The sequence below is a fragment of the Urocampus carinirostris genome, chromosome 9 (assembly GCF_059441175.1).
Source record: "Urocampus carinirostris isolate Australia breed hairy pipefish chromosome 9, RoL_Ucar_1.0, whole genome shotgun sequence".
In the NCBI taxonomy this organism is placed as follows: domain Eukaryota; kingdom Metazoa; phylum Chordata; class Actinopteri; order Syngnathiformes; family Syngnathidae; genus Urocampus; species Urocampus carinirostris.
The window spans coordinates 41,644,452-41,658,503 of record NC_142357.1 but is presented as its reverse complement, the minus strand read 5'-3'; the positions used below and the strand labels follow the sequence as shown (position 1 = coordinate 41,658,503).

Genomic DNA, 14,052 nt, shown 5'->3' with positions numbered 1-14,052 from the left:
CGTTGTAACAGTCATTTTTCACCCAAAACAGGGGTCCCCAAGGTGGTACCCGCAGGCACCAGGTTGCCCCGAGAGAGTACCCGCACACCTTTTCTGAAAATAGCCGACCACTACTGGGTCATTGAGATTTTGTAATAAAAAAAAATTCACTAATTGACTGAATCTATTTAACAGTATTTTTAATAATAGATAGATAGATAGATACTTTGTTCATCCCCGAAGGGAAATTCACATTTCCAGCAGCATCCCTGAGCTGAGAACAATCGAAAATAACACGGGAGCTGCTGGAGTGGCTGCCATTCAACCTGGTAATAACATAATCATAACATCTCATTTTAGAAATTCAAATAAATACATACCAGTTGATGGGCTTCATGGACAATAAAAACAAAATTCAAGTTTTGTTATTTTTGAGCCATGAATTAGGAGAATAGAATGAGAATCCATTCACTAAACACATGTATTCATCTTTTTAATGATTTTTTACGGGAAATACAACAAAATAAATTCCAATATATGGGTTTTTTAAAGCGAATTAGCAAATAATGTGCAGTTCTATTAGCTAACTGTCTGGCTACCTTTATAGCTAGCTATCTTTTTTACTTTTTTTAGCTATTTATAGAAAGCTTTCTAGCTCGCTTTTGATATTTTTTGGATCCTATCCAGCCAACGTTTGACCTTTTTGCTAGTTATCAAGCTAAATTTTGGGCTTTCTAGCTGTCTCTCTAGCATTCTATCTGGCTAGTTAGTTGGCTTTTTACTCTTTTAGCTAGCTAGCTCCCCTTTAGCTTTTTATCTGTTTACTCTTCTAGCTAACTATCAAGCTACTTTTTGGCTATTTCGCGAGCCATCAAGGTGAATTGCTATTTCAGAAATCTATATTAAATCTCAGCGCTTATTAGAAATAAAAAGTAGCCCTCAACTTGAAAAAGGTTTCGAGACCCCTGTGATCAATTTATGAAACGCTCTTGCCAGGAGGCGATCGATGCAATTAAGTGCTACAAGGGCATGACAATTATCACAAGTGGAAGCTTTAAAATCAAATATAATTTTTATCTGCCATTGCAGTCTCACCACCTCTATGCATCCACCCGTTAACGCCACTGTACCAGGTCAAGTCACACCAAAGGTGAATGGGATTGTATTTTTCTTTACATTAATGTCGTATTCCACGCGTTAACTCAATTAACCGGCCCTTAAAAACAAAAAGGACTCGAGTGTCACCGAAGAAACTTATGGTGACCTCATCACAGGATGACATTAACGTTCAAATCTGACAGCTACAAGAAACCAAGCAGGTGCAGAAAACTGACCCAAGGTCAAGCTTGCCCAAGGGCACACACTTCGGGGAAGGGGATTATTCGCACCCTTAAATCTGTGTCGCAAGAAAAGACACAAAGAATAAATTGCTACTTGATGGCAATAATAAGAAGGAAATCGAATTTAAGGATACAGAGTTTTTGCCTTGGAACGGCTTCTATACTGGTCCTGTGGTGAGAAAAAGTCAAATTATTATCTTTATTTTTTAATTCAACTGCATCTTTCTGTCTTCTTGGCTTCATTTTCACTATATTTAGGATATTTTCCCTTATAATTTTTTTTATATTCCGAGTTTCAACATTTTTGAAATAAAAACATATTGTACAAGTTTTTTTAAAATGATCACGATAATAAAATAATCTAGATAATTACAGTTTACTAAAAAGGGATAAGTAATAAGAAAATGAAGTCGATAACAGAAAGAACCCATTTTCTTTCATTTTCCCCTCAATTTGATTATTTTTTTTTTTAAGTACGCTCAAACCCAAACCGATCTGCAACATCAGTGGAAATGTTTAAATTTAAGCTTAAAACACACTTCTATTCTATTGCATATGAATAACCGAGATTTTTTGTTGACAATATCTGTGTGCTATTTGTGAGTGCAAGATCCATTGCAGCCTGGTCATCCTGAAAGGGGGATTACCACATCCCTTCTCAAGGTTTCTTCATTTTCCTCATGTTGAGGCTTTTGAGTTTTTCCTTACCCTCATGTCGGTTTCAGATCAGAGGATGGTGTCATAATAGTCTGTGCAATAACCTGTGCAGCCCTTTGAGACTCTGTGATTAAGGGCTATACAAATAAAAATGACTTGACTTTAACCCCAAACCATCCATCCATCCATTATCTGCACCGCTTATCCTCAGTAGGGTCGCGGGGGTGCTGGAGCCCATCCCAGCTATCTTCCGGCACTGGGCAGGGGACACCCCGAACTTGTTGCCAGCCAATCACAGGGCACAGAGAGACAGACAAGTCACTCGCTCGTTCACACTTAGGGACAATTTGGTTAGGCCAATCTGACACACATGTTTTTGGAATGTGGGAGGATACTGGAGGAAAACCACGCAAGCACAGGGAGAACATGCAAACTCGACACAGGAGGTTCGATAACCCCAAACTAAACGTCTGTAAAAAAATAATACTGTGTGCTTGCAACTACGAAACAGCAGGGAAAAATGGATTAAAAAAAAAAAAAACTAGGCTCAATAGTTTGCAGCTTGTTCCAGATGTGGCAAAAAAGACTATTAAGACAAAAAAGTTTGATCATATCACTCCGATATTTGCAAACTTGCACTGGCTCCCAGTTCGCTTAAGATGTGACTTTATGGTTCTCTTACCAGCAAACAAATCTTTGCACAGACTTGAACAGCAGGGCCCGACAGCTTTCACTGGTTTACCCCTGCCGCATCATATGGGTGCCCACTCAAGACTACAATAAATTAAGACCCTTATTTGAACGCCTCACCTACGAAACATGGCAAGAATTTCAAGCAGTTACAAGCACTTGATCCAAAATTCAAGCCTTGAACACAAAAGCGTTTTCCAGGATCTCAAGCACCCGTAGGAACCCCAAACGCGAGTGACTGACCCACAACCATTCGGATTCCCGATTAAAAATCCACTTTATTCCATTTCTTCTCACACATTCTCCGTCACCTCTGTCCAACGTTTCCCCTCTAGTGGCTTTTCCTCTTCTCCACCGCCTTGACTCGGCCCTCCAGGCTCCTGAGGCGATGCTCCAGGGCCCCCGTCTTGTTGGTGCCGGAGGTGAGCAGGCTGAGCAGGATGTAGCCCAGCACGAGTCCCCCCAGGCGCACGGCGGTGGTATCGGCGCTAGCGCTACTGTCGCTAACGATCATGGCGAACAACCACAGCACGGCGGCCATCTTCACCAGCCAGAAAACGTGGCGGAGCGCGTCGATGACCAGGCGCAGGAGGACGGTGAGGACCCAGTAGCCCACGATGGCCGCCACCCCCCATTGGGCCACGGTGGTCACGCCTTCTGGGGTGAAGCGGGGGAGCGTGACGGCGGCTGGTAAGGGAGCACAAAAATATCCTTGAAAAACAAACATTGGCCAAAAGAAGGAAACGGTTCAGCATCTGAATGAGTGCCCTTTCTAGGGTTTTGATTCAGCCCGCGAGACAATGTTGAGAAGGACAGAAAATGAGCTGCACTTTTAAATATGTCCACTTGATGTCGCCAAAGAAAGACACCTCTTGCACAGCAACTGGAGCTGTATTTCTTTCTCTCTCTCTCTCTTTTTATCTATTCATTTTCTTTCTTGGTCTCTTTTCTACCCTTCTTATTTTCTCTATTATTATCTCTTTCTACCTCTCCACTTTATTCTCTTTCCTTTTCTTTCACTCTATCTTTAGCCCTTTCTTTTTCTCATTCTTTCTCTTGCTCACTCTTTTTATCTATGTCTCTTTTAGCTATCTCTCTTCTGTCATTCTTTTTGTCACCTCTTTATCCCTCTCTCCAACTTTCTCTATTTCTTTCTCTCTCCCCCAATTAACTTTTCTCTGTCACACTTGTTCTCTCTCTCTTTCCCATTTTCCTTCTCTTGCTCCCCCAATTTTCTCTGTCACCCTTGTTCCTTCTTTCACCCTTTTTCTCTCTCTTTACTTCTCTCCGTCACCCTTTATCTCTCTTTCCCTCTCTCTCTGTCACCCCTTTTCTCTCATTTCCCCTTTCTCTCTGTCACCCTTGTTCTCTCCCTCTTTCCTTCTCTGTCACTGTTCCTTCTCTTTCACCGCTTTTCTTTCTTTCCTTCTCGTAATGGACTCAGTTATATTCCTGGTGACGCTATGAGGAGGATGATAATGGAGGCTACATGTTCTGAGATGCGTGCACCCAGCGTGACAAAAAAACTGGATCACATAAATCATTCCGCAATACGAACTTTCGGAAAAGCACATTGGATCGGCACAACGACAATGAAAATCACAAATAAGCTATGGAATTTCCGTTGCTGCAATTTGACCTTGAGAAGGCATGACAACTGTGGCGGGACAGCAAACCACCAAGAATATATGAACTAAAAAATCTGAAGTGATTAAAACTGCATCAATATATGGAATAAAATTTTTGTGAACAGAAAAATCTGAAGTGATAACTGCTTTGTATTACCAATTAAGTGTGATGATTAAAACTGAATGGATATATAGATTCATATATTTGTCACCGATTTACAATTTCAACCTGGATAAGACTAAATTTTGGGGACCCATAGATTTTTGAACATGCGAGTCCCCGGGACCCATCACTTTTCACAGCTCAAATGAACACTGCTATACACTTTAAATCTCTAAAATGGCTAGCACTCACATACATTAATGTACGGTACAGACCACACATTTTGTTTTTTAAACGGATGTCTACAAAAAAACTCACTCTGAACTTATTGAAGTTTCAGTTAAGCCTTCTGAAATGCAGTTTTGTTTTATTTCCCTGTAACCAATCACAAAGTGAAGACCATGTCACCACGACCAGGTCAGCAAACATACGTTCCTGATGGACTGCTTTCGCGCTCTTTTCTGATTGGCTGCCGTCTTTGTTGTCTTGTTTACATTAGAAAAACAAAGCACTTTAAAATCTGGGGGAATGAAGGATTTCCCATCTTGTGTTTTGCTACCCACCATCAAATCCTGTGACCCTGAGGATCTCCGTGACATATACGGCAATGACGTTGAGGCCGCTGGCAGCTCCTTCGGACAGGAAGCGAATCACCGTGCCCAGAAACTGTTGAGTTTAAAAAAAAGAAATAAAAATAAAGACTCATTTCAACGCGAGGTAGCATGTGACGCTAACGAATATACAGCTAGTTTTCACGACCTAGCTAAACATCCTCAGTGAGAGCAAATGTAGATAAACATTGAAGGGATTCCTCCACTAGCTTCATTAAACATGGACTATGATCCATCAGATGATCATCTAAACCACCGGTGTCAAACAGGCGGCCCGCGGGCCAGATCAGGCCCACCGATGGTTTGAACCGGGCCCGCAAGACAACAGTGAGAGAAGCGCAAGAGGAAAATGAGCTGTCCTCTTCACTTGTTTGGAGGTGTTTTGGCTACGATGTACAGATGGCTATAGAGAAATAGACATAGATGGATAGATGTCTAGATATAGAGATAGATGTCCAGATAGAGATAGATATAAATAAATAGAGAGATGTCTGGATAGCGATAGATGTCTAGGTAGCGATATATAGATGTCTGGATAGATAGATGTCTAGATAGAGATAGATGCCTAGATAGATATACATAGATGTCTAGATAGAGATAGATGTCTCTGTAGAGATAGATGTCTAGATAGCGATAAATAGAGATAGATGTCTGGATAGCGATAGATGTCTAGATAGAGGTCTAGATAGATATAGATAGATGTCTAGATATAGATGTCTGGATATAGATGCCTAGATAGCGATGGATGTCTAGATAGCGATAAATGTCTAGATAGAGATATAGATAGAGATAGATAGATGCCTAAGATAGGTGCCTAGATAAAGAGATAGCTAGAAAGAGATAGATACTTTATTCAAGCAACATTTGGTTTTGTTTTTGGTTTTCACTCACGGGTAAAAACAAAATGGTCATAAAATGTGAACAAAAAAAAGATGTGATACTTATCGATGGCGCCTGATAAGAAATATTCTATCGTGATAACAGATAACACGCGTAGTTAGTTGGGTTAGTCCTTGACTTGTGCATGTATAAACATTTGAGTAAGGCCATTGATTCCTTGTTTTCCCCATCCAACACATTTATGCCGCAAGGCAAGATAGGACTTGTAGAAGAGAAATACATGCAAACTCCAGCTTACTTCCTGAATGAAGGACTCGTGTGTATGAGTTGATTTCTCTGGAACATTCGTTATTTTCTGCACGCACGGCAAAAATGCCACAGGTCTAAATCTACATGTAGCTGATGGCACTGTCAAATCCATTCATATATAGTGTAAGTCCATGATTTTGGCTACGTATGAGCAGATGTTACATAATCAAGCTCACTTTTGGAGGCCAGACGAAATGAGTGCAGTTGTTTGTTGAATTTTCAAGTGACGTGAATAAAATAATCCTAATGTCAAAATTAAAATACAGAAACGACGTCAATATAATGTCATCATTGCATCACCTTTGTGATCAGAATAACGAATAGTCGTAAGCACATGTCCGCCGAGTTATTTGTTAATCCTGAGGCATGTAAACTATTTAAATTCATGAAAAATGCCACAGGTCTAACTCAAAACGTAGTGGATGGCACAGTCGTATCCATTCATATATAGTGTAAGTCCATGCTTTTGGTTACGTATGAGCAGATGTTACATAATCAAGCTTCACTTTTGGAGGCCAGGCGAAACGAGCGCAGTTTTTTGTTGAATTCTCAGAGTGACTTGAATAAAATAATCCTAATGTCAAAATTTAAATGCACAAACGGCGTCTATATGATTCATGACATCATCATTGCATCACCTTTGTGTTCAGAGGAATGAAAAGTCGGAAGCACAAGTCCACCGAGTTATTTGTTAATCCCGAGGCATGTAAACTATTTGATCGGATTGTTCCCACAATTCAGTCTCCGAATTTAAGTCACCGTAAACTCAGTCCACTTTAAAAGAAATACTAGTTTTGACGTCTATTGCCGTCAACAGCACTGAATGTCAAATCGGTTTCCTTATTCAACCTTTTGACAAGATATCAAATGTATCTAATAGAAACTGCTTCAATGTCCACAGTGGTGTGAGTGACAACAGCTGCATCACACTATTTCTGCAGACTCCTATCACTTGTGGACTGCCGCACTAGCAAACACAACTTCCCTCGGTTAAGGTCAAGGTGACCTTGACAAGTCACTGAGCTGCAGCTGCTGCCCGACACACTCGCTCGGGGGTCGGCAACCCGTGGCTCGAAATCCTGAAGAATTCTCGTGCCGCCGTGATAAGGGGGCCCTATCGTGAATGCAGAGCCGGAGCTAAGGTGAAGGCTAAGCAGCTAGCGGAGTTATAAGCCTTCGCTACCGTCAGTAATCATGGTAACTGTGAACTCTCTACCAAATAAAACCGAAGAACTGACTGTGCTGGTGAAAAACATGAGAGCGTACTGGGAGTGCAGTCTGCTGTGTTTTACGGAAACGGGGCTCACGTCTGGCATCCCAGACGGTAAGGCAGAGCTACCCGGCTTCAGCGCTGTTAAGACAGACAGAGACACAAAAGCCTGCGGGAAGCGGAGAGGAGGCGGACTCGCTATCGACGTGAACACGAGGCGGTGTAACCCTGGGCACAAAGATTTCCATCTGCCGCAGGGACGTTAAACTTTTGGCCTAGCGTTATCCACTCCGCTGTTGCTAAACTACAACAAAGCACCCCGAGGCCATCCTGTTCATAAACAACAAAAGGATACTGCTGGAAGTGTGAATTTCCCTACGGGGATGAATAAAGTATCCATCTATAAAGGAAGACTCAATCAACTGTGCCGCTACGATTGCAACGAATGATGAAGTCAAAGAGTTAGGAAAGAGGATTAAGGTCCCGCGCTGGTGGAAAAAAATTGTAACTGTCACAGTAGTCTGCAGTCTGAGAATGAGTCAGGAAACACAACCAATAAAAGAACAAAGCAATAAGATGTAGTTATAGTGTAAACATCAGGGATTCCTCAAATACATGAGAAAAGAGCTCAAACCTGAAATATGATTCTACAGTAAATATTGACCATTTATCCTAATATTGTTCTTTATCTTATATTTATCTTTTAAGTCTTTTGTGGCACGTTTATCCTGGAGTGACACATCTTATCTCACTGTAAACTAAGTTGTTATCAATGACAATAAAGATAAGTCTATTCTATACAAATACACTTAGACCAACTGCATAGAGGTGACGAACTTATTTTAAAGGTAACAATTTTCTCATCAATTATATTTTCCTCACAGATTCGACACAAAGTTCTCAACGGGCACGTAATCTCTTAGAACCTGCTAGATTAAAGTTCTATTCCGGTTCGAGATCCAACTATTTGTGTGTCCTTCGTGGGAAGAGCGGCAGCAGGCACGCCATGTAAATGATTTTGGTCACTAGCATGAGAGAGACAGAGAGAGAGGGAAAGAGACAGACAGAGAGACAGAGAGAGACAGAAAGACAGACAGACACAGAGGAAGAGACGGACAGAGACAGACAGACAGACAGAGAGACAGACATCTCACTCGCTAATCTAGGGACAATTTGGACCCGCCGATTAACCTAACATGCGACAAGGGGTTTGGCACCCAAAAATTATTATAAAAACCCTTACTAATTTGATATCTATGATGTCATAAAATTTTTTTGTTTGGTGGGCCAGGTAAAAACACCCAGGGGGCAGGGGGCGCATGTGGCCCTCGGGCCGTAGTTTGCCACCTCTGATTTAGGACAAAAATGAGCCTCAACACTAAGTAATTGAAGGAGGGAGACCAATTTTAATTGGTATATTTTTATTGATATAAGACGCAGGATATGGCATCATTATTTCATATATTCGAACACGAACCTCCTGTGTGGAGTTTGCAGGTTCTCCCCGTGCTTGTTTGTTTTTCCTCCGGGTACTCCGGTTTCCTCCCATATTCCAAAAACATGCATGTTAGGTTAATCGGCGGGTCCAAATTGTCCCTAGGTTATGAATTAGCGAGTGAGCTGTCCGTCCCTGTGTGTCCCCTGCCCGCTGCCTGACGATAGCTGGGATGGGCTCCAGCACCCCCGCGACCCTACTGATGATAGGCAGTGCAGATAATGGATGGATGGACATATTTGAACAAATCATCAAATGACAAACAGTAAAATAAAATACGCTTTTGTCTGGAGAGCGGTTTTGCTGAATTTTGTCTTCAAATTTTTGATGAAGCTCTCTCGGATAAAAAAAAAAATTGGAAATATTTTTTCTTTTACGGCTCCTTGGGTCATAGATGTTCCCGACTTCTGCTAAACTACAACTCATAATGAAACATTTTGGACAAAACAGATCATTTCATGCTAGACTAATACACCAAAAAACTAAAGCCATGAGAAAAGATTTCTTACCATGGCCACTGAATAGACGTTCTCCTGACCGAGCAGTGACTCCAGAGACAAGAGTGCACTCTGGAGTGAAAAGGGTGAGTGGGTGACCAAGATGAGATGGTGAAGAAGAGACGAGGTTAGAAGATTAACAGGAGAGAGAAGAAATGGACTCGCGTGGGAGACAAGACAGGGTCAGGAAAAAAAGGTCCAGTTAGTCTGCGGTTAAGCTTAAATCAAACAAGCTGTGCCCCAGAGCCGACCATTGCATACATTTCTTTTTTTTTGGTTCGCTTTCTTGATTTAAAAACAAAGACGATTTTATATTTTTGTGCACATGACGGGGGTAAACCAGCAGAATTTGCTATCTGAAGCCCCCGTCTTGTATTTCTTTACTAAGCCTGTTTCGTATTACGCATGGACGCCCGGAATACTACATTAATCTGTTCAGGGCAGAGGATAGAAACCTATTCTATTTATTTCTGAAACCCTAGTAACACAGATAAAAAAAATATTAAAATATCAAAATAATAAACAACGTTACAAATAATAGGGAAATGTTTTTTAACCTTTGGTTTGACTTGAGCTGGTACAGTGGCGTAGCAGGTGGATGCAAAAGTAATTTACTGAGGGAACTTGTAAACTTGTAAATGTTCTAAATGGTCTGCATTTCTATAGCGCTTTTCAAGTCCATGAATACCTCCCAAAGCGCTTTACAATGTGCTTCACACTTTTAATTTTTACACACTAACTAACCGATAGCAGCGTCAGACATGCAAAGCAACTACCTGCTATCGGGGGCATTAGGGATTCGGTGTCTTGCCCAAGGACACTTAAACATATAACTTGGATGACCCAGGAATCAAACCTGCGACCTCCTGATCCAATGCTCAGGCCAACAAAAAAAACCCATCACAATTTAAGGAAATAGGAAATGGTTTTTAAACCTTTGGTTTGACTTGAGCTGGTGCTGTGGCGTAGCAGGTGGATGCAAAAGGGGGAAGCAACAGCAAAATAAAAATGATACCGGTTTCAAAAATTAAGACTATTTTTGATTTTATCGCCTCCTTATTTCTAATTGTATCACTTAACGAATGGCTACGGCCAAGCGACTTAGCAAGGCTAGCCATTTGTGTGGCTTTTTAGCATTTCTTTATAATCGCGAGCTTTGTTTCCATGGTTATCATGTTTTTTTTGTTAACAATGCCTTGGGACCGATCGCTAATACAGTACAAAGTAATAAAAAAATTGTATTATCAATGCGTTAAGTCTTTCGAAGCACATGAGATTCTGAACTGAAAGCGAAAGAAAGGTATCGTGGGCGGGAGTTCAGCCAATATCCTATTAGCATTTTGCTAGTGACAAAAAAAAACAAAAACAATAACGGACCAGCATTTTATATGATGTTGACCAATAAAAGACAGGCATCTAAGAGAGGCAAATAATCTTGCGCAGAAACGTCGGAAAATATTTAACTCCAGTTTTTGGACTATCAAAATAATTTGCTGCTGATGTCGAACCGAAGCGAAAAGCCCGAGAGAGGAGTTGGAAAAATAAAACAGAAAAAATTCAAAAGGTCAAAATTTCAACATGATTCATGTCCTAAAAAGCCCCATTGTGAAATATTTGACCACTAGATGGCACTCTATGTTCTGGTGCAAGCGAGGGATAGTGCCACAGGGCATAGCGTGGCTGCAGGATGCCAGACAAACATAGCGGCGACCTTAGGAAGGAGGCTTTCATTGTGTAAAAGAAATCAAAATTTCTCAACCTTTGATATTTTTTATTGCCTAGTATTCAAATTAATGTATTATACTGAATCAAACTTTTTTGTGCCACTAGGGGGCACTACATCGATCCCTGGTTTAGTGCCAACTTTTTCAAGCTAAGAGCTACTTCTAAATTAGCAATTTAGCTAGATGGCTTGTTTAGAAGCTAAAAGGGCAGCTCGACAGTTAGCTAGGAGGATAAACAAGTAGAAAGCTAAAAGGGGTTAGCTAGCAAGCTAAAATAATAAAAAAACATCGAAATAGCAAGATACAAAGCTAAAAACAAAGCTAGATAGCTAGTTCATTTTTAGCTTAATAATTAACAAAAAGGCAAATAAAAAAATGGAAGCTAGATAACATTTATAAAAAATGTAAAAGGATAGCTATAAAACTTGCTAAATAGCTCAAAAAGTAGGAAGATAGCTAACAACAAAGCTTAAAAAGATAGCTATCTAAAAACTGCACATTTTTGGGCGATTCACCTAATAAAACCCATGAATTGGAATTTAGTTTGTTAAAAATAAAACAATAAAAAGATGAATATATGTATTTGTTTAATACGCAAATAGCTTCTCAATCTATTCTCTTAATTTGAATCCCGGCTTGTCTGTGTTGCATGTCAAAGTGTCCTTGGGTAAGACACTGAACCCCTAATACCCCGAATAAGCAGGTTAGCGTCTTACATGGCTGCAATACAAGGCCGCTATTGGGAAATGTGAAGCACACTGTAGAGCGCTTTGGGAAGTCATTGACTTGAAAAGCACTATATAAATGCAGATCATTTCAGTTCATAATTGCTAAAAAAGATATCAATACACGAATATAATTTTTGTTGTCGATGAAGCCCATGAACTGGAATTTTATAATCTGAATATCTTAAATCAAGTGGAAGCCATAGCTCTTGTTGGTGACAGGAATGAGTGGAGAGGTGTTGTAAAAGGATAGTGGGATGTTTAGACGCGTTCTATGATGCAGCAGGGGTAAACCAGCGAAAACTGTCGGGCCCTGCTGTTGAACAGAAGAGTGTGTTGTGTCACTCTGACCCGAGAGACATGGCCGCTTTCTCGTGTCCCGTTTAATCTGCTTTACTTGTTTGGGTATTTGGGTTGGCCATGGCCCAAAAATTTATGTGTGTTTTTTGCTATTTTTTCCCTTTTTATTTTCTTTTGTATGCGTTTCTCTTGCTGTCGGTCAACCATCTTGAGGGATATGACCAAGGTAGATATTAGATAGATAATCTTATGTTATTTCTATGTTGGTACTATACTATTATGAGGTTAACTCATTAAAAGAGGGGTTAAATAGACTCAGTGAACCAATAGAAACATAATATTAGAAAATCACAATGACCTAGCACTGGTGAGGTTTTTCAGAAAAGAACTGTCCTTAGGAGGCACCCTGCTGGTTAAAAACCCCTGCACTAAACATTACACACTGCCCCTTTAAAAAAAGTAGTATTTTAGTCATATTTTAAATACAAATAGCGCGGTTAATGAGACAAGTCGGCTCTGAGACACATATGGCGTTAGAAAGAGATTAATTAAAAAAAATTAAAAAGTAGAAAGCCCAAATTTATCGTGTAAAATGAATCACTTTTTACCTCCATAGCAGATCGGACGGCGCCGATTCCCACAATGGACTCGAAGTATCGGTGGAGCTCCTGACTGGTTCCCCGAAGCATTCCCCGGAGGGTGACCGGGGGCTGGTTCTCCTTCCCGGTGGTGGGTGCCTCGGCACCGGCATGGAGCGCCGATAAATTCAGTAAAATAAAGAGAAACATGGGAAAGATGGCGCTGACCAAAAAACGCATGACGGGCTATGGGCAGAATTTAAAAACCCAAAAAATGAATGAAAAAATGTGCAGAACCGGTTGAGCGGGACAATGTATCAACTCAAAACGAAGACATACATACGAATTTGAAAAATTAAAATAAAACCAAGAGGGGAAAATAAGATAGTCAAAGAACTAGTACTTCGGGTCTTTAAGTTAAATCCGTCAACGACTCGAAGGCGACCGAGGTTTAATTATAACATTGGCAGGGTTGCAACTAACTAATATATCTCACAACCTCTTAAAGTCTGCTTCTATTTCAGACTTTTAAAACTGTTAAACTGCTTTGTTTGATAATAAACGAGTCGAAAATAGTGTCCCAAAATTCAAAAACGATGGAGGATGAAAAAAACCCCGCGGCTTCTTGCTAACCACGAGTCTTCTAAATCTTCTTATTTCAGCTCGGCGCCGTCAACAAAATCACGTTAACTAGGATTAGGTTGCTCAAGAAGTAAGAAGCAGGGAAAAAAATATTTTTAAAGCCGCTAGAGGAAATTTTATCCTAAATTCCGCGTCGCGTTTGACGTCTGCAGCCACACAGGACGAAAAAAAAGACGTGGAGCTCCTTGAAGAGAGGCGAAAGGATTGACACGGGAGTGCATTCTGGGAGTTGTGGTCCGCCGCACATTTTTTTCCGGGTTTTCGTGATGATGTCATTGCGCAATGGAGGACGCATTGGGTAAGTGAATGACTTTTCCTTGTTTTGAAATATCAGTTTTTTTGTCTACGTAAGCTTTTTAAAAACGCTCAAAAGCTATGTTTGTTATGGCAATATGAAAGTGTTCCTTTTGAAATGCACAGTTTCAAAAATGGGGACCCGTTGTCCATATAAGGCCCTCCGAGGTTTTTAGTCCGGCAGGCGAGACAACACCCAGAGAAGCACAAGAGAGAAACCAACTTCAGTTTGAAATATGTCTGCTTGATTTTGACAAAGCCAGGTGCCACTCGCAAAGCAACTGGAGCTGTATTACTTTCTCTCTCTGACTTTTTTTCTCTCCATTTGTCTCTCTTGTTTGATCTCCCTTTTCTTTATGCTTTTTTTTTAACTATTTCTCTGTCTTCTCTCTCTCTCTTTTATATATATATATATATATATATATATATA

General features: G+C 40.5%; 1 protein-coding gene across 2 annotated transcripts; it reads right to left on the bottom strand.

Annotated features, from left to right (window-relative positions):
* Positions 1 to 2,924: 2,924 nt before the first annotated feature.
* LOC148360327 (voltage-gated monoatomic cation channel TMEM109) lies at positions 2,925 to 13,549 on the bottom strand. 2 transcript variants are annotated; one of them, XM_088343909.1, is made up of 4 exons: positions 12,717 to 13,549; positions 9,372 to 9,431; positions 4,961 to 5,063; positions 2,925 to 3,353 (listed from the first exon to the last, which is right to left on the bottom strand). In XM_088343909.1, the coding sequence occupies exons 1-4, from the start codon at positions 12,924 to 12,926 to the stop codon at positions 2,998 to 3,000; spliced, it is 729 nt and encodes a 242-aa protein (XP_088200035.1). In that variant the 5' UTR covers positions 12,927 to 13,549; the 3' UTR covers positions 2,925 to 2,997. The 2 variants fall into 2 exon arrangements, with proteins under 2 accessions (XP_088200035.1, XP_088200036.1); XM_088343910.1 differs by lacking the exon at positions 9,372 to 9,431.
* Positions 13,550 to 14,052: the final 503 nt, after the last annotated feature.

What these genes read in the sequence shown, in the direction of transcription:
- LOC148360327 (XM_088343909.1), bottom strand. Translation starts at nt 12,926, where the DNA reads ATGCGTTTTTTGGTCAGCGCCATCTTTCCCATGTTTCTCTTTATTTTA. An exon ending in CCGTCCGATCTGCTATGGAG is followed by an intron (nt 9,432 to 12,716) that starts GTAAAAAGTGAT and finishes TTTTCACTCCAG; the next exon opens with AGTGCACTCTTGTCTCTGGA. An exon ending in CAGGGTCACAGGATTTGATG is followed by an intron (nt 3,354 to 4,960) that starts GTGGGTAGCAAA and finishes CTCCCTTACCAG; the next exon opens with CCGCCGTCACGCTCCCCCGC.